Here is a 25,679-nt window from a genome sequence, read left to right on the forward strand (position 1 = left end):
AGGCGCTTGTACATAGGGTGACCAACTAAACAAATTCAACATATGCTGATGATGCCACCACATCCTGTTCTGCAGGGAGTTTCGACGATCTGAACGGGACATTTTCTTGCAATCGTCTAAAACGTTGTACTTTTTTAGGCATACGTTTGCAATGTTTTATTCATTGCTTTCTTAAAAAATAAAATTGCTTATTTTTTTAACGCCCCTAAACCCCTAGGCTCTAGGGCAGGTATAAGGCCAAAAAGCCCTGGATGACGTACAGAAGTCAGGCACGGCGCAGCCATTGGGCTAGCAGGGGCTATAGCCACTCCACTTTTTTGCAATAATACGTTAGAAAACGCTCTTGAAAGTTTACTCTAACTATGGTCTACTAAACATTGAATAGTATACTCGTAAGAAGTAGCAGTTTTTCTTGACTGGGAACTATTTTTGTTCATTTTATAGGTGTTTTTCTTGATGTTTTATTACCACCAAGCTAATTTTATCTATTTTCATAGCTATTTATATCTTCTCTGAACCAGATTGTTTATAAAACCCCAGTAGAAATAAGCCAGTATTTTCTAAAAGGGGCGTTTTCCGGCGTTCTAGAGGGCGTGGCCAAAGAAATGTCGGTCACGCCCTTTTCAGCCCTTCCACATTTAGACTGGTGCACGGTCCTTGGAAGTTCATTCAGACAGTTGAATACAGTGGAAAAACAGTGAATCTTATCTCCAAAAAGCTACACAAGCAAGTATCATCTTGACAAAGCAACAAGCAGTTGGCTTCTTAATGAATTATTTATGAAAAATTTAAATAAAATGAGAATATGGTAAAAGAGAAGTTTCCTAATTGAGAATAGTTATTCAAGAACAGGCTGGTGCTTGTGTGACACACTGAAGACGTACAATTTGGCTATAACATATATGTGTTTACCATGGCTGTCAACAACATCACGGTATACTCATGCAAGGAAAATCAAACTGGAATCAATTTAGCCTTGGTGTTGGTGTTCCTTGCGATACCTTTTCACGTAATGATATTATTCACCCTAGCAAAGGATGCCCAGCTTTGTTTGCCAAGACACAAAATCCTGTTCTGTCTTTCAATATCCCATGGGTTAATGATTGCAGTCACTTCTATTTGCACATCAATAATGAACATTTTCGCCCTCACAGCAAACAGTGGGACATGTATGGTTCTGCGAAAAATTGTTCAATTCAACGGATCCACAACTATGGTAGTATCGAGCCTTACCCTTATTGCGCTGTCTGTTGAGCGCTATGTTGCATGTATCCACGGGCTTCGTCTTCACGCCATATTTACAGAACAAAGAGTCATCGGCATTTTGTCTGGTAATTGGTTCATCGGCATTTCTTGTGGAATCTTCATTTCAGTTACTAGCGGAACGTCAGATTCAAAAAAAGCAGTTCTCAGTGACGCTACGAACTTGAAAATTTTGGCCACGGCAGTGGCACTTCCCACTTCTTTGCTGTTACTAGTTGTCCAAGCACGTTTATTTCTGGTGAGTCGGGCAAAGATAAAGGCTTCGGAGCAAACAGAAAGCGCTTTTGTGCAAGTAGATCATAGGGCTTCACGAAAAAGGCAAATGAAGGTGGCAGTCGTTGCTGGTATGGTGGTGTTGTCGTACGCAATTTGTTCCATACCAGCTTCCTGCTTAGTGATTGTCGACCTAATGAGAAAGGAGAAGAACTATCCTGTGCTCAACAAGATTTCTGTTAATCTGTGGATGACCAACACGCTTCTGGACCCGTTTATATATGGCATCGGGATGCAAGATATGAGGAAGGCGCTTCTCAGACAGCTTAGAAAGATTCGTTTGGTGAACTCGGTTCAGCCACTATCAGAAACGGTAAGTATAGGTAACCCACAATCGGTTCACGAAGAAAGCCAACCTATGTAGCATGGCGAGCGAGCTGGTAGAGAGGAAACATGGCAATTTATCTTTGACTGCCAGGGGATGGGTTAAGTTTTCATTTGGTGCCTAACAATACAGAAACGTTTCAGTGTAGAGCGGGCCAGAACGGCGTGATTTTTCACGGTTTTCAATTGAAAATGGTAAAGTTTAAAAAGGTTCAAATGATAAATCCTGAAAGATGAATGCATGCATCAGGTTCACTCAGGGCTCAACGTAAACGCACTGAAACACGCAGTGGATTCGAAGCTTTAGATAACTCTGGAATTATAACGATGCGCAAGCAGGGACATTTTTTTAATTGAAAATCTAGCACTTGAAAAACTTGATGTCATGCCAATGCAATTACGGCGAAAATTGCCGAAGAAATACGCCAAAATTCGGCTTACGTGTCACAGGTCTTTTTCAGTATGGTCTCTCATCAAAACTCCTTCTTGGAAAGATTATATGTTTGTAGTTTGGAGTTACTTTTGTTGTCAATTGACGATTGGTTTTTTACTTGTTCTATTGAGTCTTTCAAGGGTCCTTACAATTGACTAAGTTTTTCAAGGATCCTTTGAGTAGTATGTTATTATAAATTTGGTTTGTATTAATTAATTGTGTCCCATATTTATCTTTGTTCCATATTTATAATAGTTTTACAGAATTTTGTGTGAACCTTTAAACTTCAGATTTCAATGCTTCTTCGCTAGGAATTTCGTTTTCTCTGTTAAGTGTATCTAGCTGGTGTTGTGGTGAGCGGTTTGTATTAGGTCTGAACTTTACGCGATAATAAGTCATTTTTCTTCTTCTAACTAACTCATAGAGAACTTTGTAAGTAGTTAACGTATACTGGACTGACTCAAGTATTCATAGTTCCAGATAAACAGCTTTAGAAACATTTGCTAATTCGTGTATGCATCTTAATGTTCATCAATAAAGCCTTGACGCAAATATTGTATCCTATAATTCCGTACTCTGGTTGGTAGAAATTTTGCGGTATATAACACGTCAATTGTAAGGTGAGGGAAAAAATTGCTGCAAGATGCACAGAATAGAATGTAAATGACTGGATACGAACACGTGTGTTTCATTTAGCATTCTCTTGCCACCTAAACATCTCTGAACCAGAAGATGGTACACTAGGTACACGCCACACATTAAAAATCCCTCTAGTTCTCAAAACAGCAATAATAGCTTAAGTTCCAAATTCAAGTTTTAATCCTCAATACCCTATCGACCAATCAAAATTCATTATTTCGACAACAAAGGTGTCTCGCAGCTAGATATAGGACCACAATACAAAATACTGCATTAAAATATTTCCAATTTGTTTCCTTTCATTTTCGATGAAAAGGGCTACAGCCTTTTGGAGGCATGTTTGAAGCTGCGGGAAAGCATTTCCCTTTCATTTAGGGCCGATCCATTTGGAGAAATTTCATCGCGGATGTTCCTATCATATCAATGGTACGATTGTTCGTGTTCATAGTGTATAAACTCACCCTGTTTGCCGAGATCGAAGTAAGCATGTTTCCAGGTAAGAGGAAAAAGCAGGGCCCACGCCACGAATTTGAAAGTGGGGGGGGGGGGCCAAGGCTCTCAAAAGTAGGAGGCCAAGGCTTCTTTCCCCTTTTACTGCAGCTTTAAAACTACTTGCTTCTCAGGAAAGTGGGGGGCCATGACCACCCCGGCTCCCCAGGTGGCGTAGGCCCTTAAAAGCGAGTTTATGTGGGAAAAATGTTTTATCCAAGGTTCGAGTAGGCACGCCAACTTGTCTCTTTATAAAAATACAAAGCAAATTTAAGCGTGAAAAAATCGATTTCCTTTATCAGAACTTCTTTGAAAATATTTGATTTATAATATAATTTCTCCATCTTGTAGGAGTGTATTGGTAGGTTTTGAGAAACTGTTGAAAATGAATTTTGTTGAAGATAAAGTGAAAAATTATGTTATGTAAGCTCGATCTTCCAACGCTCTGAACTTGTGCAATACTTTCATGTTGCCATCCCGCAATACTGATGTTTCATTCTCCTTGAACCTTGCGCAATACTTTCATACATAAACATCCGCGATAGCTCAAACCCCCGATAACCCAAACATTTGCTTTCTCGAACCATTTTTCGACTCCATACCATAGTTGCCAAGTTTCGGCGAATAAAAAGCTGGAAATTTGAATGCTGCGCAGCAGCATTATGAAGCTATGGAGGAGTTTAAAATATTTCCATTGCAACACGACACAGAAAAGCAGCAGGGGACAAAGGGAGATTTGAACTGCAGGTCGCAAGCCCGCGAGACATCTAAACATAGGAAAGACAACTCTATTGGTTGCATGAAAAAAATCACTGACAATACCCAAAATGTAACAGTAAATTTTGAACGTTTGAAAATCATAGAATGGTGGAGATTTTTCTAGGTTTTGCTGTTGCAGAGCTCGACTGGAGACAAGCTTGAAATGCTGGAGTCTCCAGCAGGGTGCGGGAGACTTGGTAACTATGCCATACGGGGTATTTTTCAAAATCATCAAATCAAGTTGCTTTTTTAAAACAGAAACAAATTTTTTTAATCGAAAGCCTTGATACGTGCGTAACACGCATGGACCCGGGCTCCTTGATTGTCTGCAGTGATAGCAAATTCAAAATTGTAATGTTCCTTAGGGATTTTGTCTTTAGGTCCTTTAACTCGCAACCAGGGTCACACCACATTTTATTCAAACAACCAAGTTGCAAAAGTTAATTATCATATACAACTAAAAACAGAGTTATTTTTACTGAACAGCAGCATAAGCAAAGTAGTAGATTTATACGACAGGTTTTCTACATCGTGGATTCAGGGGTGACAATAGCCTGAAATGAAAAAACAACGAAGAGTTGTTGAACACCTTGCATAAAGCATTAGGGCACACGTTTTCTGTGTGTGTGGGCCATCTTCTACATTCGTCAAAAGAATTTTTAATATTCATCAACAGAGCTATCATTCCTGTACAGTAAGCAACATGGATGCAGATGGCATAGCTCGGCCCTCTTGAATGACAAACAACGAAAAGTCTTCGAACACCTTTTAGTAGAGATTAGGAAAAATGCACGTGTTCTATTGTGTGGGCCATCCTCTTTCGCCATAAGAATTTTGATTTTTACATCAACAGTGTCAGATTTCCTGAATAAGTAGCATTAGCAACATGGATACAAATAGCCTGGGATGAAAAACAGTAAGAAAGTTGAACAGCTTGCAAAAGACATTAAGGCAAATGCAGGTGCTCTGTTCTGTGGGCCGTCCACTTTCGTCATAAGAATTTAAATTTTCATCAAAAGAGCTATCTTTCCTGAACAGTAGATTAGCAACATGGATGCATAATCAATAGACTATGATGGATGCAAATAGCCTGGGATGAAAAACAGTAAGAAAGTTGAACAGCTTGCGAAAGACATTATGGCAAATGCATGTGCTCTGTTCTGTGGGCCGTCCACTTTCGTCATAAGAATTTAAATTTTCATCAAAAGAGCTATCTTTCCTGAACAGTAGATTAGCAACATGGATGCATAATCAATAGACTATGATGGATGCAAATAGCCTGGGATGAAAAACAGTAAGAAAGTTGAACAGCTTGCAAAAGGCATCAAGGCAAATGCATGTGCTCTGTTCTGTGGGTCGTCCACTTTCGTCATAAGAATTTAAATTTTCATCAAAAGAGCTATCTTTCCTGAACAGTAGCATTAGCAACATGGATGCAAATATCTTAGAATGAATGAAAAACAGTAATAAATTGCTGAACAATTTGCAAAAGACATTAAGGCAAGTGCCTGTGCTCTGTTCTATGGGCCGTCTACTTTCGTCAGAAAAATTTAAATTTTCATCAAAAGAGCTATCTTTCCTGAACAGTAGCATTAGAAACATGGATGCATAGTCAATAGACTATGATGGATGCAAGTAAGCAAGTAACAGTTTTCCACAATTACCGTAACAGAATCATTGTCATTTTGACACATCTTCAGCTGTTCTTAGACCCATAGGCGTACGGGGTGAGTTCAGGAAGGGGGGGGGCTGAATTTTTTTTGCCCGAATACTAATAACACCCAAAATTTTAAGGAGTGTACTTTAACACATGTGAGTTTCTAATATTAGTCAAGAAATCATTAAAATGCAACGTAATTGAAATAATGTTAACTAATAAGCATTTTTAAAACTTCACACATTTTTCTTCAAAAAAGCGAATTTCTTCCACGAAAGCTGCCAAATATATCGATTATTTTATCGATATCTTTTTGTGAACATGATTTGCATCATTTTCAGTAATTCACACACTTTTTGCTTACCTGCCTATTCTTGTGATTATTGAACAGTTTGTGTACCATTTTTAGGAGGTCAGAAACTCATAATCATTTTGTAGAAGGAGCAAACCTTAATGATGATTTCTGTCGAAGGGTTAGCATTCACGCTTGCATTCCCTTATCACGGGCCAGTGGCGTAACACAGTTTAGGGCACCTTGATTCAGCGTTTTTCAACATCTTTTCTATCCACGGCACATTATTTGCGGATAGTTGTAATTTGTTTTCGACTTTATAGACCACTCATGTGAAATTAGAGAATTTTCACGGCACACTAGGCAGTACCTCAAGGCACGCTAGTGTGTCGTGACACAGTGGTTGAAAACATCCAAGGGCCCCAGACCAAAAGGGACCCAAGGTACTTTTACGTCCATATCTTCAAAGCTTTGCTCAAGTTCAAATAACCTTTGAAAACTTTGAAAGTTCCTCAACTGAAGCTCTAAAGCTCAGTTCTCCCTAACTAACGAGAAATTAATTCTCATTTTTGTCTTTTTATATTGTGTTTGGCATGCCCTACACCATTTAATGTGATCTTCTTTATGTCCGTGAATAGAAGTCTCGTAGCTTAGGGCCCCAGATGCCTCCGTTACACCAAAACACATAAAATGCGATAGTCACTATTATTAAATCGCACATAGATTTCTTCCAAAACTTTATCCATTTTATTGTAGAAACAATTGAACAGAGCTTTGCTTTCTAGATTGGTTACGGGGTCTTTATCTTTGCAAAGAAAGTAAGTGTCCTGTCCACTGCCTCTGGCCTTCCCAGTGTGTTGCGCTTTGTTCCTATTAGCTATATGACGGTTAATGTATTTTCTCTTGAAATTACATGTCTTTTGGTGCTGGCCTCAATGAAATTGTAGAGACCTTGAACAAAACCAAGTCCATTTCTCATTGACTCTCTATCTGCAAGATTCAACTAGTGGCCAAGGCAGTGGACATAGATGCTCAGCGGAGAACAATCCTCCATTCGCTTTGCCAAGCCCTCAGCTTTCCCGCTCATTTTAGACCGTCGAAGCATTTGCCAACAAGTTTCTATAAAATTTAGCAAAAACTTCCTTTCGGACACAATTCAGTGCAAAAATTCTTTATTGAGAATTCTTTATTAGAAAGGAAATTATAATTCCTTGGCTTGCGAGCTGGTTTTTTTTAGTTTGTCTTCGTGCTGGCTTCTAATTTCTTTCAAAACTGCCTTCTTGTTCATGTAATGATCATGCTGGATATTCTTTCCATATCAAGTGTTTCGCCAAAGATGTTTGATTTTATCATGTTTCGAGTGCTTCAGAGACCGTCGATAGGTGACTTGGCACTGTAGGAATTTGCAAGATGGAAGCTGAAAGTGGAGACCAAAGCTGCGCTTAGGAAGAATGATAACAATGATTGTAAAACTGATTGGAAGATCAAGCCGTTATAGGTTTGGCTGATATTGGTGAGAGGTAGTGGCAGACTTTTTGATGCCGAAAGCACTGTTCCCGTGGAGGGAAGAGGGGGGCTCGCCCCCCTTGTTAAAATTCAGAAAGATTTTTGGGGAGGCTTAGCCCCCCTTAATAAGCGAGTTCGTATCTGGTTGGGCGAGTTCTGTGTTGGCAACCCTATAAATTCCTCATCAATGAGCAATTTCTTATAGTCTTTTTGTGTCATCGAATAGTTTGAATGTCTTCTACACCCAACAGAGCGTCTTAAGTATATTGGGTGTGGTAAGGGTGTGGTCTTTGAAATTCGCCTACAGCACAGCCCCCTTTCTAAATTTTTAGGACGGCACCCCTCGCCAAAATTAATACAAATTTTCTCAAAACATCAATATTGCCCAAAGAGAAAAACAGTAAATATATGGCTCATTTTTGTCCTTATTGCTTTGTTCTTTTACAGTACATTGAATCAGTGAAATGTATGGCACATTCGACGTGGCATCGTAGCAAAACAATTAATGTTTTTTCATCAGCGAAATTCGCAGGTGTTTACGGTGCTCCATGGATGAGATTTTTATCGAGTAACGTATCCATTTGACGAAGCTCAAAATGATTGTCGATCGCAGATGGTCGACTTGAGCAAGCAGCTTCAAAGCGACTGAAAGTAGACTTCACAAAAACACTTTCACAACAAAAGTACAAAACAATTGGACGCTTTGAATGAAAATCACAGCTGAATACATAAATTATTTGCACAAAAAATATATACTATGTTTTGAATCAAGTCTAAGAAGTTAATGTTGATAAAGATATATGTCGATAAAGATACCCATACACCCATAATACAGTCGATATTTTGGTTATACGGGTGTTTTAACAACAGCCTTTTGTATCAAAAATACCGAAAAGCGCAAAAACCTGTCAAAATTTTGCCATCTAAGTGACTTTTTGATTTTTTCCAGCTGAGTTGCACTCGTACCTAAAATGTTAACCTTCTATCATTAAGGAAAAAATTATGCTCGTATTTCCACCATTGGCTTATATGGTTGGCAAATTATTACTCGTCATTAATAGAATGGTGTATTAAATTGGCAATAAAATTACGTTTAAACTAATGCATAACATGTATATCCCAAAACTACTTTCAAAAAGATTAAATAACCTCCACACGGGCCTACACTGAGCGGTTTTCTCCATGTCTGCCACAACCACCAACTACTAGGACCCTTCAAATCCAACATTAACATCACAAATACTTAAGAAAAATAATACATAAGACAAAAACAGATCGTCCAACATTAAAAATACAAAATTTTCTATTCTAAACAAAAACTCAATTTTTTATGGTTTTGTTAATGCTGATAAACAAGAACTCAAATCATTAATAATATTCTAGCAACCGAAATGACCAGCAATTTTAACTCTTATTTGATGTTTATCCCATAAGTTAAGCATGTGCAATATGATGCTCCTACCCAATATTATCATAAATATTATAACAAAATATTCATGGGTGTATACTTGCATCCTTGCAATACAAATGTTGATTTGGGAGCTAAACTTTAGTATTTTGGTATTCAGCGACTTATTTTCACTTTTATCAACGGAAGAATAAGCTAAAGATTTTTTCGTTGTTCGACCAGACTGGTATCTATGAATGGGGCGGAGGCCAATGTTGGCACGACCAAGGACCAACGTGAGAAAAGTAATGGGAGCAAAATTTAAAAGAATAGGTCAAAGGCGGTTGGAAAAGGTCAAAGGAAGTTGAAATAGATCAAAGGTGGTGGTAATTGGTCAAAGGCGGCGGTAAAAGGTCAAAGAAGTCAAAGTGGGTGGTCATCGGTCAAAGGCGATGGTAAGAGGTAAAAAGGTGGTGTTTATCGGTCAAAGGGGGTTGGAGTCGGTCAAATGGGTTTGAATCGGCAAGAAGTGGTATTAATCGGTCGAAGGTGGTGAGTTCGGCCAAAAGTGGAGAAACCGGTGAAAGGTGGTGGGAATCGGTCAAAGGTAATACAAAATCGGCTAAAAATAGGCAACTCCAGGTAAATTCTGTCAATAAATAATAAACAGCTTCGTAAAAAGGTATATTAAATGTGATAGCATTGACAGTGCACATTACGCGAGTCACAACCATAGAATGCAGCAAAATTCAACATACTTTATTTTTTCATTGTCTAAAGGACAACGCACGATTCAAGGGAAAGAAAGGCGCCATTCTAGGCACACATCCCTTACACGGCTCAATGTGTAAAATACCAAGGACCTTTCAAAATCATGACAAGCACACATCCCTGAAACCCGAAGTTATCAAATGAAACTATTGTCAGGTATCGAGGTATGTAATGCATTTTGTATCCGAAAGTAAAACCTGAAAGTACCGAGAGCATTTCTAAGGCGACTAGATAAAGTCATCTACCTAAGAATTCAGAATTTATCTTCAACTGCACATAAAGGTTCAGAAGACTCTAGGCAACATCTTTAGAAGAAATATACATAGAAACATTATTATTATGATTTTATACGTCCTATTTCAGCTTAAAGGGTATCAGGATAGATAATAAATAATTATGATATTCTCTGGCGGGACTTCAGTTTAGCTAATAAAAATATCAGTCACCGACTATTTGGCGCTGCCAGCTTCAAAACACTGAACAAACTAGAAGTCTCTCCGTAGTGGTGTAGCATCGCTGTTTGATTGGTTTCTTCTGCGACAAGTTGCTTGGCCAAGTATGATAAAAATCGGAAGCAAGCACAGGCCACAAACACCAGCCATGACGTATGCCACAGTGAGCAAAGCATTGTCCGCCTGTTCTGTTTCAATGTACTCACAATCAGCGGGATCGGCTAAGATAAAAACAACGCTGTTCACACAAATGCACTTTGGATTAGCAATACAGGAAGTGTACGAAATAGTTAACTATGGAGAATAATATAATAATACATACAACTTGTCATAAGACGCCCACCAGAAACAAATAAGAAAACGGAAAACCGTGGATGAAAAACAGTCAGCACTAAAGCCATAAGGGCTGGCGGTTTCTGGTCCACACGACTGTAGCAAAACCGAATCAACGAATCAGAACACGAGCTGTAGCGGAAACTACCACTCTGAAAAAACTGAATAACCTAGTTTAAGTTAGTGAAAAACTAAAAGAAGGTATCTGTTGATGTCAGGAAAGGCTCTGTTATGTCACCAATTCTATTTACTATTTTGAGGTAAAGAGCCTTGATACAATCTGGTGTTTGTTTGCGCTTTGATACAATCGAGCGTGCACTTTGACGGATAAAACAGCAGAATCTAGGTCCACTCACTATGAGTCTACATCCTTGTGGGTACAGTAAACTATTAAATATATTTAACGTCAAGCGAAAGATGGCACTGATAAATGGGTGGTGAAATAAGCGGAGATATGATAACTGAAGGCAAATTAACGTGAACTTAAAATAAATGCAATTTGGCATAAGTGGGAGTACACACATATTTTCTTTTCGTACCTCTAGAGACTGCCAGGGTAGAAAACTGATCACCAACGTCAAATTTGCTGATGGTCCAGTTCTCAGTACAGCAAATGCGGAAAACCGTAAAACTATAAAGAGTATCTAAATAATATCTTCCCTTAGTGACCTTAAACTAAGTTGAAGTATATCTAGCGAAAGATTGTAAACATCTAAGTGCTATAAACTGGACAAGGAAGAACGGGAACACGCAGGATACGAGGAACATAAAACGGGAACCTGCTGGAAGACGAGAATCGCTATATACAAAGAACGGGGTCCCGTTAAGATTGCAAAAGGAAACACTCAAACATATCTGAAGAAATGGGTGGACAAAGGGGAAAGTCAAAACAAATCAAACAAAAATTTTGAAATGTGACTGTAGGAGTCGTTATTGTAGACATAGATTTGCAAAAATCATTTAGCGTTGGTGCAATGGGTTTTCAAGTATGTTTGCATAGAGTATATGTAAGCCGTAAATAATGAAATTTTTTTAACGATGACTCGATGTTCCAGAATTATTCCTCGTCAATAATTTTCCAGAACATTTTCTCAGGTTGAGATTGCACAGATGTATGGGACGTCGAAATTTGAGACCGTGTACACCATATATGGAAATTCAAAACTAAAAATTAGTTAGGAAACTGAGAATGTCAGTGATCTTGGCTAAGTTCATTACAACATGAGACAATTCTACATGCAGAAAGAACAATAGAGAACGTAAGTGAACTGAAGCACATTTATGACGACGTGGGTTGATTTCTTTCTCAGGCAAAATAACAGAGAATGTAGATAATCTGGAGCTATTTATGATAAAGTGAGTCAATTTTTCTAGCAGGCAAGATTGTAACTGTTCTGGAGTTCTGGAACAAAGATATTGATAATTGGTTTACGGAGAAATAGCATGACAAAACGCAGCTCTTCAATTAAATTGATCAAATAGTTTGCCATGCAAGGCAGCTGGTGTTGTTGCCAAATTTTTGCAAATACGTCGAATTTGACAGCATGAACTGTGCTTTAAATTATGACTACGCGTTAATTACTTTTGGTTGATTTGCTTCGTGAAGTTGAAGTCAACTCGCCGGTACAGAAAGAAGGATATAAGCGATATGTCTATGTGTATTTCATTGCATCGTGCATTCCATGTGTAATTTGCAGGTGATGCTGCAAAGCTGATGTTGTGAATATCGACAATTTTTTTGAAGATCTGCAGAAAACCAACCCTATTATCTAAATAATATTTTCTACACTGATAATTCCAGCAAGAAAATTTTTACATTCCTCAGCCTTTGAAAGTTTTTCTTCGGATCGCGCGTTAGTTTTGAAATGACTAAATAAATGAAGCAATATGACACTTGTGCGCCACATGTAACTCGTGCTTTGGGAGCCTAAAACCTTCAAATACCAGAAGTTTTCTATCCATCTGAGAAGCAATAGTGAAATTCCTGATAGGCAGTTATTTGAACGAAACGATAGTCTGCATGGTAAAAAGAAGGCATTGAACAGGGTTGACAGCAATCACAGCCTGGTTGCTATTTAATCACTCGCTTTTCGAAATTTAGTACAGATTTTGACCAGACCATAAAATGGAAACAAACGTCAAAAGGATATGGAGTTTCTTTAATTACCTGTTCTTACGGCATCGGTTTACTCCATACGACTTGTTGTTCGTGTTTCTTTTGCCTCGTCATTAATTTCAATTGGTAGTGTATGATCCTGGTGGTAATGCTCTTATGGTCTTATTGCTTTTCCCCTGCCCTTCACGTTGACAACGGGCTACGCTCGAAAAGTCGTTATTTTCCTCGTATAATTTTAAGTTATTTCAAAATAATCTTTCCTTATCATTCACTGATAGAAACTCGCCACTTAGTATATAGAAACGAAAACTGAAATTAATGGCAGGTCAGGTTAGAAATGCCTCTTCTAAGACATTCTACCCCTTCAATCAGCGCGTCTCATACAACAAATAAGCGTATTTATCACCAGGTATCAATATAAATGGCTTGGTAGACCTAATGTGCCTCGGGTTATTGCACAAATATAAGAAAAATGAATTTTAGAGAGTTGCCCTAACTAACGAATAAAAATTCACGAGGGTCTCACTACGCCTCTAGAACTAGCTAATTTACTGGGCTGCTCTGTACCTCCGCTCCAATTGATGAAAGGTCCCACCCAATCAATAAATTCTGGTTGGGTATAGAACCGGAGGGAAGAGAATAACAGCACGAGCTAGAGAAAGTCGATTGAACTTTTTAACAAGCCTGCTCGCGCGACTGAGCGAACGCAAATTCGAGCATGCGCAAGTTTAACTTCCTCTTTCGCTGCCAATAGTTCAGCTGATTCGTCGATTCGCATTCTCAAAAGTCGCGCGAACAGGGCGAAATAAGTGGAAACCAGCCTTTAAAAAAGATTGCAGAATACGGAATATCATACATTGACCAAAAGGCAACAAAGCGTTCAGAAACGTATGGATCGGTAAGCAAACAGTGCAGAACACAAGCTTAATTAGAGGTTTTCCTATCAACAACAGTACTTCATCACTAAAATCGCTGCGAAACACTAACATCACTGATAATCAAACAAGGTGGCAGCGAAAAACAACGTTACGAACTAGCGGTCTCAGACAAGAAGGCCTAAAGAAGTTATGGTTGAAACGTAAACATTAGTCGTTTATTCAAGCGTAGTTGGTTGTAAATCTGCGGCTCCTTGCAATTTTCTAACTTGCCTTTTGTTTGACATGCATCTTCAATCGAAACTCAAAACACCCCTCTTTGCTTTGATACTGTAGAATCATTGTAGACGCGAATTGGTGCCGCTTTACATGTTGCGATCTCGGTAACAGTGTGAATTCAAAACCACACCGAGGCATATACAGGGCAGCACAATATTTGAAACCGGTGTCACAAAATAGGCCATCTATGCCGACTTAGGCGAAGTTATTCAAAAAAAATTTCAAATTGAGTCAATTTGTCTATATACTTTATTTGAGTTGAAAAAATTGACAAACACAATTGTACTTAAACATTTACTTAAAATATCACAATATGTCGCTGATCTTTTTTTGTGTGACAATTGTGGAATATTTTACAAAACATGCCTTTAGACCTCTAAATTGCAGACAGTAGAAATAATTTGATTTAGCTAGTTCTTATTAAAAGGCAATGGTTTTGGGGAAGATCCGGCAACGGTTTTAAGTTAAAAAGGAGCAGCAGCTTGGTGCTTAATAATAATGATAATCAAATAAACTTCTACCTATTACTATATATAAGTCTTTTATCATTGTTATTACTATTTTAACACACAATATAAGAGATTTCTCTGAACAATCTGTTCTAGAAGTTTGAATTGAGCTACGGTTACAAATGTTACAGAGACAAAAGTAGCAAAAGACAAGACCATGTGTGAACATACTTTTCTATAGCATTCTTAAATAGGCAGTAATTAATGAAAATTACCGGTCTGTTATAAAGTGGTCGATGCCGTATAGACAGATCTGTACACGCTTTTGGTGTGTATAACAGGACCGTGCTAAGCTGCAACTCCGTGTTTCACACAACTGTTCTGCCTGATGATCGCACTTAGTGTGAAACTCTGAGTAGCAGCTTAGGACCGTCTTGTTCTATACACTAAACAGCATAGGCAGTATTAAGGATGTTTTTCTTTTCGTTCATATGGTCTAAGGGTACAGTTTTATGGAAGGTGTTTCATGGCTGAAATGTGTAGTTTAGCTCAACATAATTGCGAAGGAGAAAAGGCAAGAGGCCATGTGATGAATTTAGTAAAAAATATATGAACATCTGGATGCATCATACTAAATTTCAGAATTTTCAGGACTGTACTGTTAAGAAGGAACGTATAACTAAATTTATGCTGCATACCGCATCGCTTAATCAGTAAGTCATCTTTGCACCATATTGTGAAAAAGTTATAATAAAAATACATTTACCTCTCGTGAAGGGTCCTAAAACCTCTGATCTTGGATTTAAACGTCCTTCCGCTGAAAACATAAACAAAAAGCACTAAGTTATGCTTTCAAATAAGCCGCTGGTAGCACGAATCTTCAAAATAGCACAAAAACTTTGATAGGCAGTCTGATGAGTATCATTACAATGGCTTGTTGTTCCCTTGATTCTTGGACAACTCAGTTATTCCAGAAAAAACTGATACTCATACCACAATTTTAGACACTTTTCTAAAATGCAAAAACTTCAATACGATGGAGTTTTAAGGAAATTTAGAGTTTCCCTCTATATCTTTGAATATTTTTTGTTGAAAATGGTAAAATGTCACGATTCTTAGGATTTCAGAACTGAGTAGGAGGACGATATGATTCCGCTTTTTGTGCTCTTTTCGACAGGTTCGTGATTGTATTGGGTTTTGCCTATTCTTCTAAATGAACCTGGGTTTCATATCAGAAGGGTTGCAGATGAAAAGGAATGAATGAAAAGTGTTTCCAAGGGACTATAATAAATTATGAACGAAAGGACAGAAGGAATGCTTAGTTGCGTCGGCACCGGCGACCAGTGCAGGTGTCCATTTACTTTCTTCCATGAACAAATTGGTTGCCCTTACTATGGTAAAAAGTGCCCCTTTGCATTTTCCGACAGAATAAAATGATGCCCCTTTCTTTTTGTGCAACCCATAAGTGTGCAGGAAGTGTTTACACCAACGGGGAATGCCATATCAGAAATTTTATGTATTGTACACCGCTCCAACTCTTACATCTAACATAGGCTGTATGACACCCAGCAGCGGCTCTAGTTGATTTGCTTCTCCCCGGTTACAGCGACCCCGGTTGAGTTGGGTTCTGTAGCTAAATACAACCATAAAGCTGCATTTACTATAAAGGCAAAGAAAGAAAAGGAAAGGTTCTTACATTCAGTAAATTTACAGAAGGCCAGTGTAATGCTTAGAGGATTCAAATTGACATATGTTCCGGCAGTAGCCATGGTAAAATGGCTCTCGGTAAAACCTAATACATAAGATATGTGCTCCTGGGTAGAAGACGAGATCTTGACAATCAAACACAGTACCGTAATGCCTCGAATAAGCGCCCCCCCCCCCCCTCAAAAAAGGAACCCTCTCGAATAAGCACTCACCCTAGGAGTGAAGTCACTGAATAAGCTCCCCCTCGAATAAGCGCCCACCCCTCGAATAAGCGCCCATCTTCAACCTTCAGAAATGGGCGCTTATTCGAATTTTTAACGAAAATATAATTGGAAAGCAATTCAACAAAAAAGATTAATGAACAACACAATTTGCACCAAAATCTATTTTTTAAATGAGCGCCCCCCTCGATTAAGCGCCCCCTAGAACAAGCGACCACCATGGAGCCTCAAAAATTAAATAAGCGCCCGGGCGCTTATTCGAGGCATTACGGTATGAAATTCATATGCTGTGGGTCAATAGCTAACCTCCACATGTCGTTGCAGCGAAGCCTACTTGGACATTTTCTCTATCGAAAACAACATAAAACCCTTCCATTATGACGGCGCCAATGACTGTACCCTTCTCAGCTTTTGTGATTGCAAACTTATAACAATGCTGTCCAGGTAATGGTCCTCTTTCGATGGTTTCTCTCAGATATAACTAATTGAAAAGGAAAACGGAATGATTAACATGGTTTTTGAGTCCTAAAAAATTGACATAAAAGCCACAAGATTTTTTGGTAAAAATTTCAACAAATAGATTTGCAAATCGATTTTTACAAAAATAGTTACAAGTCAATATAGATTTACAAGATGGTTTTAATGATAAGAAAATCCTTATTTTCGCTCTTACGAAAAAGACACATTGGATGAAAACAATTTCTAACAATGAATGTTTAGATTTTCAACAGAATTTATTAGAAAAGAGTTTCAACAACCAAACTGAAGCAATGATATTTAGCCTAACTGAATAATTTAAGCTTTGGCTTAAAAGCAATGTTGCAGCAAAGATATACCTGTGGAGGAATTTTTAAAGTGAATTCTTTCGACGAGCTAGTTGCAGATAACAATGAAATGGACATGTCTGGAAATTCCTCCCAGGGTGTTTTGTCGTAATTCCAACACATCATTTGGCGACCTATCCAGAATTCGTCAGGAACGCCAAGCTGAAACAGAACGAGCTATCTTTCAGAAAAATACATCAACCAACATCATTCGAGAACAAAAACGATGATAAGCTTCATATTTCTACATAAATCTCTACAACTATTGATGCATTTGAATAAGGGACAAGGTAATAGTGCCTAAATAAGGAGAGCATGGACGTAAACAATAAAGGTAAGACCACGTCATTAGGTACCGTGAGCGGGCGCGGTCTGGCCAGGGTGGCAAAGTGGCGATCGCCACTTGGACATTTGCTGTTAAAAGAAAAAACAGATGACGGGGCCTTTTCACAAAAGGTTTCAGAATATGAATCTTGCTAACTTCTAATAAATTTTATTCTCTCTTTACTTGAATATCTACTAAAATTCTAAAAAAAATACCAAAAATCACTCAAATAATAACAAATGTTAGTAATAAACTAAGTGAATTTGAGGGTCAATGCTAGTCGAACATCACGTTACCAAACATTACAGAATCATAACAAAATGACATATCAGTACAGTCGTGAAGCTGCACGCCACCTTTATCCACTTAATAAACAGTTCAATCCCGTTCGTAAGACGATTCAACAATCGTGGGTCTAACGTACATCCCTGTCTTACACCTGTCTTGCATCTAATCGTCTTATCATCTTTATTATCCATCTAATTATCCCTATACTTTTGGCATATAGCATCTGAACGAGTATCTGAACTGGTCGCCCCTCGGCATTTTGCGCATCTTTTAAATAACTATGTGAAAGGCCTTCTGTAAAACACATCGTTTAAAGTTTTGATGCTTACATTATTATTTAGATACACGCTCACAATACAGAAATACAAAAGTGTTTTCAGCTTATAGATCTTTTTTCACGAAATTCTCCTAAGTCATCTCCACAACTTTTTTTTGTCACTTAATCATATCCGTCAATTAGGTATTCATAATGCTTACTTTTCTGTATTTCGATCTATCTACTCCGCAACACCTTGCAAATGGTTAAAAAATGAATAAAAAAGACTGGTAAAAATTGTTATAAACACGGCATATAGTAATTAGAAGTACAAAAGACACAGCTTGGACGTTGGACTGATTCACACAAAGTACAAAGTGTCTAAAATCTTCATCACAAATTCTACCAGCACACGAATTAACTGCCAACTTGTTTTCAAACGAAAGTATACTTTCGGCTGTTGCTTCAATGTGTGTGGTCGCTCGATCACACTTTCATCCGTGCAGTATGAGACACCCTGCAATTACGTACCAGACCGCCGCTGACCGTGAGGTGTCATTTCTTAAGTGAGGGGATGGGGGCAACTAGAAGTTCTTTCGAGAAAAAAAGAAGACAATTTGACTGTCAATAGACGGGGTCCATCTTCTAATACGTTCCATGTTGAATGGATAAGAAATTAGGACCATGTACATTTACATTATGCAAGCAAGAAGACTGCAAAATTCAAATCAGTCCTTATCTTTGATATTCTGTGTCATATTCACTTAGAATGATGATATATAGGTTTCATGTTCAAGTGTGGGTTGAATTTATTTAAACACGACAGAAAAACAATAAATGCTCTCTAGTGCGTAATTAGAGGGGTAAATCCACTTAATGACCGTGTTTGAAGGGTAAGGAAAAAAAATTATGTTAAATTTAAAAACACTGGAAGGTTTTATTTCAATAAATGAATAAAACAAATTCGTGTTCAATTTCAGTACTTCCCACCCCCTTGCTTGCAGCAGCTCTAATTAAAAGTGTTTGTGCAATCAACCGTTCGCTCTTCACCATACCACCTTATTTATATTCACTGATTCATAGAGGTAATATAGCACCCCCTCCCCCTGCCATTACAATTCTTCCCTCTTCTTGTTTGATAACAGAGAGTATGGCTTTAATTGATAGAGCTTTAGCGCAGAGAGAACACGTGTTGCTGGAAACCATATCACCACATTATTCATAACTAATTATAGGGATACCAACAAAAGTTGGAATAACAATAAGGATAAAATGAACTACAACAGCAGATAATATACAATTTACCTACAAACCCAAAGAATATACCTGAATTCCTCATTTTTCTTGGCTTACTTCAAGACCCTCCAAGTCTCAAGCATTTTGCGTGAGACGCGTGTATTCTATGCGAGACACACGAATTTTGCGTGAGACACGCGCATTTCGGTCTTTAGTCACACTCACGTGCACCTAAGCAGAATTCTCACGCATTTCGCAACAATGTGTTTGGTTTTTATTTGAGTTTTTTGTTTTCTTTTTCAACCTATCACGTCGTGATAATTTCATGGAGCAGTTTTCATTCTGCACAGATGCATTCATCGTTAATATTGCAATGCTGACAAAATAAAAGTAAAAACAATAATACGATTTCGATAAGGAATTATTGAGAAGAAGGAGACCAACCTTATCATACTTTTTTAAGTTGGTTATAATGCTATCGAAAATTTCCTCTGAAACACGCAGGTTGGTAGTCCCACTGTCCACGATTGTTTTGTCGTAGTTGTATTTCTTGCAGTTGAAGCCTAAACTAATTCCATTGACAGCGATGTCAGTAACGATCACCTCATAGTACCACTTTTTTACAATTGGAGTGTAAAGAAGGTCCCCTTTATACAGCTCCTCGTCAATATCTCCAAACACCTGAAGATGCAAAGATGCTTTAAATAAAGAGCATTGCAAGACATGGGCATAAATGAAAGATTGCTATCATATTTCGCTAACTATTCCTCGTCCATTACTATTTAACCAAGCAGTGTACTCATTCTACGCACACAAAAAGGACAAGCCTTGAAACAACGATGACGTAACAAACGCTTAGTGCTACTCAATACCAAGCTGCAACTTTACCAAAAATAGTGAGAACATCAAAATACTCAATTTCAAAAGTTGAAAGCCAAAGGACTTTACTACAAACGCTTGAAAAAACGCAGCGCTCTTGCCTTTTCTCCGGACCACCAAACTCCTGACAGTGCATACTCTCCACTGACCCCCTCCCCCTAACAACGTTGAAAAGCAATTTTTTATCTTTATATGATTGCAGCACAACTTTGCATATCAAAAAGCGTTTTTATAAACCATTAGCCTAAGAATATTTAGCATTGTTTTGAGGGAAAGGGGATTCGTGCAAAATTTAGGGAAGTTTTTCAATTGCTTTGGCAAAGATTGGATCTCTCCAAGGTACCTGCTCAGCTGATTAACGTCTTTCCCCCGCTCAGCTAAAAAGGTTGACTTCATTTATGCGTCCAATTCCAGGGACCTCCCAGGTTCAGCCTTGGGCAACACAAACTTTGCCACAGAACAACCTGGCTAGCTCTGGAGTACTCAAATACCCAGAGACGCAATTCATATTGAAACCAAACAGACAATATGATTATCCAAAGTCTGTAAAGACAATACCCCAAATATATCTGATTTTGAGAGATACTAAGACTAATGCAGACCATAAACAGCAAACACATTTGGGATAAAGCCAAAATAAGAGAATAAAGGCTAAAAACCCCAACAAAACAAGGAATTGAAAATTTGATAACTGACTGATGACCTACAGGGCAAATGTGGGAGACCTTAGGCTGCTAAAAAGCAGCACACCCTAGTGTCCTCCATTTATGTCACATGTGGCCTCTCTTCCTTCCATTTCTTTCATTTCCCAATAACCTGTGGTTTTCCATGCTCTTAATGAGCTCAAGGACAGAGCCATGAAATCTCTTACTTTGCCTAAAGCTACGTTTTGAATGACCTTTGAAAATTTTGACTGTAAGGATAAGTTTTTTCTCTCAATTGGCTTAGTGGGATTTGTGCGGCTGAGACCATACAGGAAATTATTTTGGTTAAGAAATATTGTTTCATTAAAGATTGAGTTAATGCTATTGAATTTACATAGGATGGACATTCACTTTATGTATGCAACAGATATCAATGCCATTCAATACAACTGACATCAATGCCACTTCAATTAAGAAATAACAATGTATGGGAGACATCTTCAACAATGATTCATTGCTTCTATCAAAATTATTGGAATTGGCCCTTATTCCAATCATAAGTTGCCTTTCGAACAGTAGAAAGTAAAGAAATCTATTTTGTTCTAATTAAGTCTTTATTTTCTTATGTGATTGATATGTCTGGGTCATAGAACTAGTAAAACAGGTGCATAAACTAGAAAGTCTGTCTTAAAAAAACAGGCTCAGCCTGAAACACAAACAATCAAAAACAGCATTTAAATAATGCCTTGGAACCACCAATAAATAACAATTTTTTGGGATAACAGAATGAATTTACAGGTCAAATGAAAAGAACCAGGTCAAAAGTGGGAATTTCAAAGTACTTTTTATTTTATTAGGGTGAATTAATCAATGAACAATTCTTTATCACTATCTTGCAAAACTGAAAGAGAATGCAGAACAAAAAGGCATTTATCTTAAATATGCAAATAATGGAAAGGCCACGATAGCAGGCTGCTTGACAGACTCTGGAGGATATGTTGTGGCAAAAAATAGATAAAATAGTAGTATACAAGGAACACCACAATGCGACGAGAATAAACAACAACGAACACACAAATCAGTGATGACTAGCATTTCGCTCTGGCATACGGGACTTCATCAGAACAAAAGTAAACAAACTAAAAATTTATAAATTTCAAAGAGGCGATGGTGGTGTCAGATTGGTTGATGTTGAATGGTGTGAATGCAATGCAGCGGAGAGGAAAAAGGTAATTAATGTGAAAGAGGGAAGGGTGGCGAGTGCGAGAGTGGGGGTGGTGGTAGTGAAATGAGAGTGTATTGAAGGTTGGTAGTGGTGGTAAGAATAAAAAATTCTGAAAGTATTAAATAATGATGATAATAGTGACAATGGTAATAAAAAATGATAAATTAATTAAATAGAAAAAAGACAATGATAATGGGAATGAAAGGCAAGCAATGTTTTATTTTCATTGTGTTGTTTTGTTTCCTATATACTACTATTATCATAAATGCTTGGCCTTGCTGGCCACAGCAACTGTGTTCTCGCAAATAACTCTCTCTATGAAAAGAACTTACATACCATCGTACCAGCAACGGTTGGTTCAGCAGATGGGTCCAGCTCACTGCTACTGCATAGTTGCATCGAGAATTTGTCTTCAGTCACACCAGCCATGACAAATTGGTCAAAAACAGGAACCACACTGGTGTCAGGCTATAAAATCATAACATTTATATAAACAAGCTAAACAAGTCAAAAAAGCCAAAAACGTTTTGCAGTAGATTTTTACTCAAGAAAAGATAGTATTCCTATTATGAATACTACCCAAATTTGCCTTGAAAACTAAACTATCACAAAAAGGGGCAGTCCCCTTAATCTTACCTAGAGCTACTTCTGTATACCTAGCTGGATAGTTTTATATTTGTAGAAAATATGAATCAAAATAACAAATAAAATTTCTTAATATAGGTGCTACCATAAATAAACTTTATGAAAGAAATACTGAATAAATCACAGATACAGCGAATCTGAACATATATCTTAAAGTTTTGTTTAAAATTGTTTTCGTGTCAAAAACTGATGGATGTAGTGGATGTCAAAAACTCATGAGTGTAGTGGAACACCAAAGATAGATGTGCTTTATATATATTTTGCCTGAATATCACTTGCTTCATTTAGACAGTACTGTGTGAATAAAGCCTGAAATGCCAACACTTGTTTTTTCCAACATTCACTCAAATATCTCAAAAATGAATATCATGCAGAATGGGGGCGTAACAGCCTTGCAAATAAAGACTACAAACTTTTCAAAGAAATTTTACTTTTCTTGAAACAAGCTAGCTTGGCCTCATAACCTGCTATTGTTTTCACCCCAGTTATGGGATTTTTAAATCTGACTTCCTTACATTTTGTATTAGTTTCCCTAGTGGGTATTTTGGCAAAAGCTGCAAATTTTGGAATAGGGTTCATCTTTTCGGACACTTCAGAACTGGTTTCCTATTTGTGGGTAAAAAAATCAAATCGCACCTATCAGTTTATATGCTTAAGTGTTTGGGGGAAAGGTTAGTTCTAAGTTGCAATTATAAGTTTCACACTTAATCATTTAGCAAACCGCACTTCAGCTTATAGATAAACTGTATACAGCTAACTTAGGAAACAAACCTTTGCTAGTCGTGCATATCCTAGACCAAGAATGCCTTCCCAGTTTGATCCATTTATAAAAAAATTCTCAGAACTCAATATTGCTGCAACATTGACCCTGACAGTTGCATTTGGTCCATCAATGAAGCGAATGACATCTGTGAGAAGAGCTCCTTCCCAATTTCCTTGTGTGTAAGGTACTGCAACAGGTCGATGAAGATCAACAGCAGTCACTGACCTACAATAAAAATTAACTTTAGTAGATCAATTGTTTGTCTGCAATCCCAATGCATTAACATTTTTTGCCTCTAAATATTACTTCATATTTGCTATATTTTATTTTATTATAAAATATGATATATTTCTGAAGTAGTGTTGAGATATGATATAGAGCTAAATATGGGTATGGGAAGTGAAACAACTTGCCAATTAGACACATTGCAAATGGATCAAATGCCAAATTACAAATGGATTAGCAAAATTATTATCAGTTTTTAGGCTCAAGACATTTTTTGATGAAGACATAACAGTTCTTTGAAACTTCCTTTCTCTGTATGCTAGTTTTCATCTCCCCCTATTTCCCTCAATAAGTCGGTCAGAGAAAAGTCAGCATCCATATTCTAATATTGGGTAATCATAATCATCAGTCAGTATCTGTGATGAACAGTAAAACTTGCAAAAGAACTTCTAAAACCCATTAACATCTTTTAAACTAAAACTAAAACAGAATTTAATTTAGCTTCCAGCCAATTATGAAATTAATAAACAGAAATCAAACTTGAATCTGCAATTTGCTTATTGAAGGGCTCTTGTGCAGCAGGCATGCTTTGCAACTATATTTCAAAATTGGCCTAGTATCGCAATGCATGAAAATACAAAAAACAGCCCATTTTGTCTTGTGTGAAATAACAGATACTGTAAGGCATGCCTGTTGCTCAAGAGCCTAAAAGCATTTCTTACCTTTCAGGGTGATAATAAACCGGCAAATATGGATGTGGGCTGGAAGCTATGGCAAAATTGCTACTACCTGTGTCAACTAACACGTTTATCTGAAAAACAAAATAATTTAGAAAAATTCCGAAGCTCTAAATAATTTCACCAATTTTTCATTATTTGCAAATGCAAAAACAACTAAATATAACAAGATTGAAAAATATAATGTACAAAAAAGATTGTTAGGACATGCCTAAATCATTTCATATTTCCCTTTTTTCCTGTCTGGAAGCCAAAGTTTTATTTGTCAATTGTTTAAAATTTGGGGATAAATTACAAACAACAGTCTTGTCTTTGCTTTCTATGCTATAAGGGTGGTGTATCAGAATATTGACCAAATACATTGCTTTTACAGATATCTCAAAACAAGCATAATCTATTATCAACAAAAAGCCTTTTACAGAAGTAATGGGCAGAAGGCAGGTAGTGCAACAAAAGTAACAATTTTAAATCACAGCAATGCTGAAACAAACAATTCTACAAATTGTTAGAAAAGAATAGACTTAGATAATTGAATACACAACCTTTCTTAGAATCTGTCAAGGATAAGGTTTCTGAAAAACATTGTTTTAGAAGCCTGGTTTAAGAAAATTTTCAAAAATTCAAACTAAATAGGGTTAGGCTGCAAAAAACTTTGTTTTAGGCCAGGCGCAATGAAATCCAATACACATGAAATTGTTGATTTCATTGCTACAGCTGGAGATTTGAAGGAGGGTCTAGTGCAATAAGAGTCAATTTTATCCTTGTTATTCTACATAATAAAACCAAACTTACTCTTTGAGATGGGGAGCCAACTTCAACTGCAATATAATATCCTTGCCCTGGCCGTCCCTTCAAGTTCTCTGTGGGAACACCTCTAATATCTCTTAAGCCTCGTCTTGTTCTCATCAATGGGTAGCTAAAACGTTTTACCTTTGCAGCTCTCGTCATACAGATATCATAAATGAGCAATGACGCTAAGGTGAAGCTGATTAGATGCTTCAACAACATTTCTGTCCAAGTTATTAGTTGGACTTCTGCAATTCTTCCTTGCAACGGTCGATTGCATAGCCATTCATTTGGTAAACAATCTACAAGACCTTGACAGTTACCAATTGGTTTCCATGGCCGCTTTACATTATTGTTAAAAATTTCCACTGTGAACTGGTCGCTTGCTTATAATTTCGGCATTCGGCACTTCTTCCCCATGTTATGTTTGCAAGGCAGCAAGATCAACGATGCTTATTAAAAATTCATGAGATTTTCGAGGACTCCAGCCCTCGTTTTCGAGAGGCTATATAAAAAGTCTCGTATTGAGTTTCCGAAGGGCGTCCATGGAAACCACAGCTCTCTAAATAAAGACGGGATGTACACTCCCTAACAAGTAATTTGCAACCTACTGCTAACAAA

At 37.5% G+C, this 25,679-nt stretch overlaps 2 protein-coding genes across 2 annotated transcripts; one reads left to right on the forward strand and one right to left on the reverse strand.

Moving 5' to 3' along the window:
* Positions 1-34: 34 nt before the first annotated feature.
* LOC135684491 (melanocortin receptor 5-like) lies at positions 35-3,464 on the forward strand. Its single transcript, XM_065200074.2, has one exon. The coding sequence runs from the start codon at positions 914-916 to the stop codon at positions 1,898-1,900; it is 987 nt and encodes a 328-aa protein (XP_065056146.2). The 5' UTR covers positions 35-913; the 3' UTR covers positions 1,901-3,464.
* A 4,865-nt stretch (positions 3,465-8,329) lies between these two features.
* On the reverse strand, positions 8,330-25,547 carry LOC135684481 (beta-secretase 1). Its single transcript, XM_065200062.2, has 9 exons — positions 25,065-25,547; positions 24,258-24,346; positions 23,319-23,535; positions 22,239-22,370; positions 19,599-19,835; positions 17,062-17,211; positions 16,532-16,706; positions 15,064-15,114; positions 8,330-10,466 (listed from the first exon to the last, which is right to left on the reverse strand). The coding sequence occupies exons 1-9, from the start codon at positions 25,278-25,280 to the stop codon at positions 10,279-10,281; spliced, it is 1,455 nt and encodes a 484-aa protein (XP_065056134.1). The 5' UTR covers positions 25,281-25,547; the 3' UTR covers positions 8,330-10,278.
* Positions 25,548-25,679: the final 132 nt, after the last annotated feature.

This window comes from Rhopilema esculentum, chromosome 21, assembly GCF_057945365.1.
Source record: "Rhopilema esculentum isolate cy_ngs chromosome 21, ASM5794536v1, whole genome shotgun sequence".
In the NCBI taxonomy this organism is placed as follows: Eukaryota; Metazoa; Cnidaria; class Scyphozoa; order Rhizostomeae; family Rhizostomatidae; genus Rhopilema; species Rhopilema esculentum.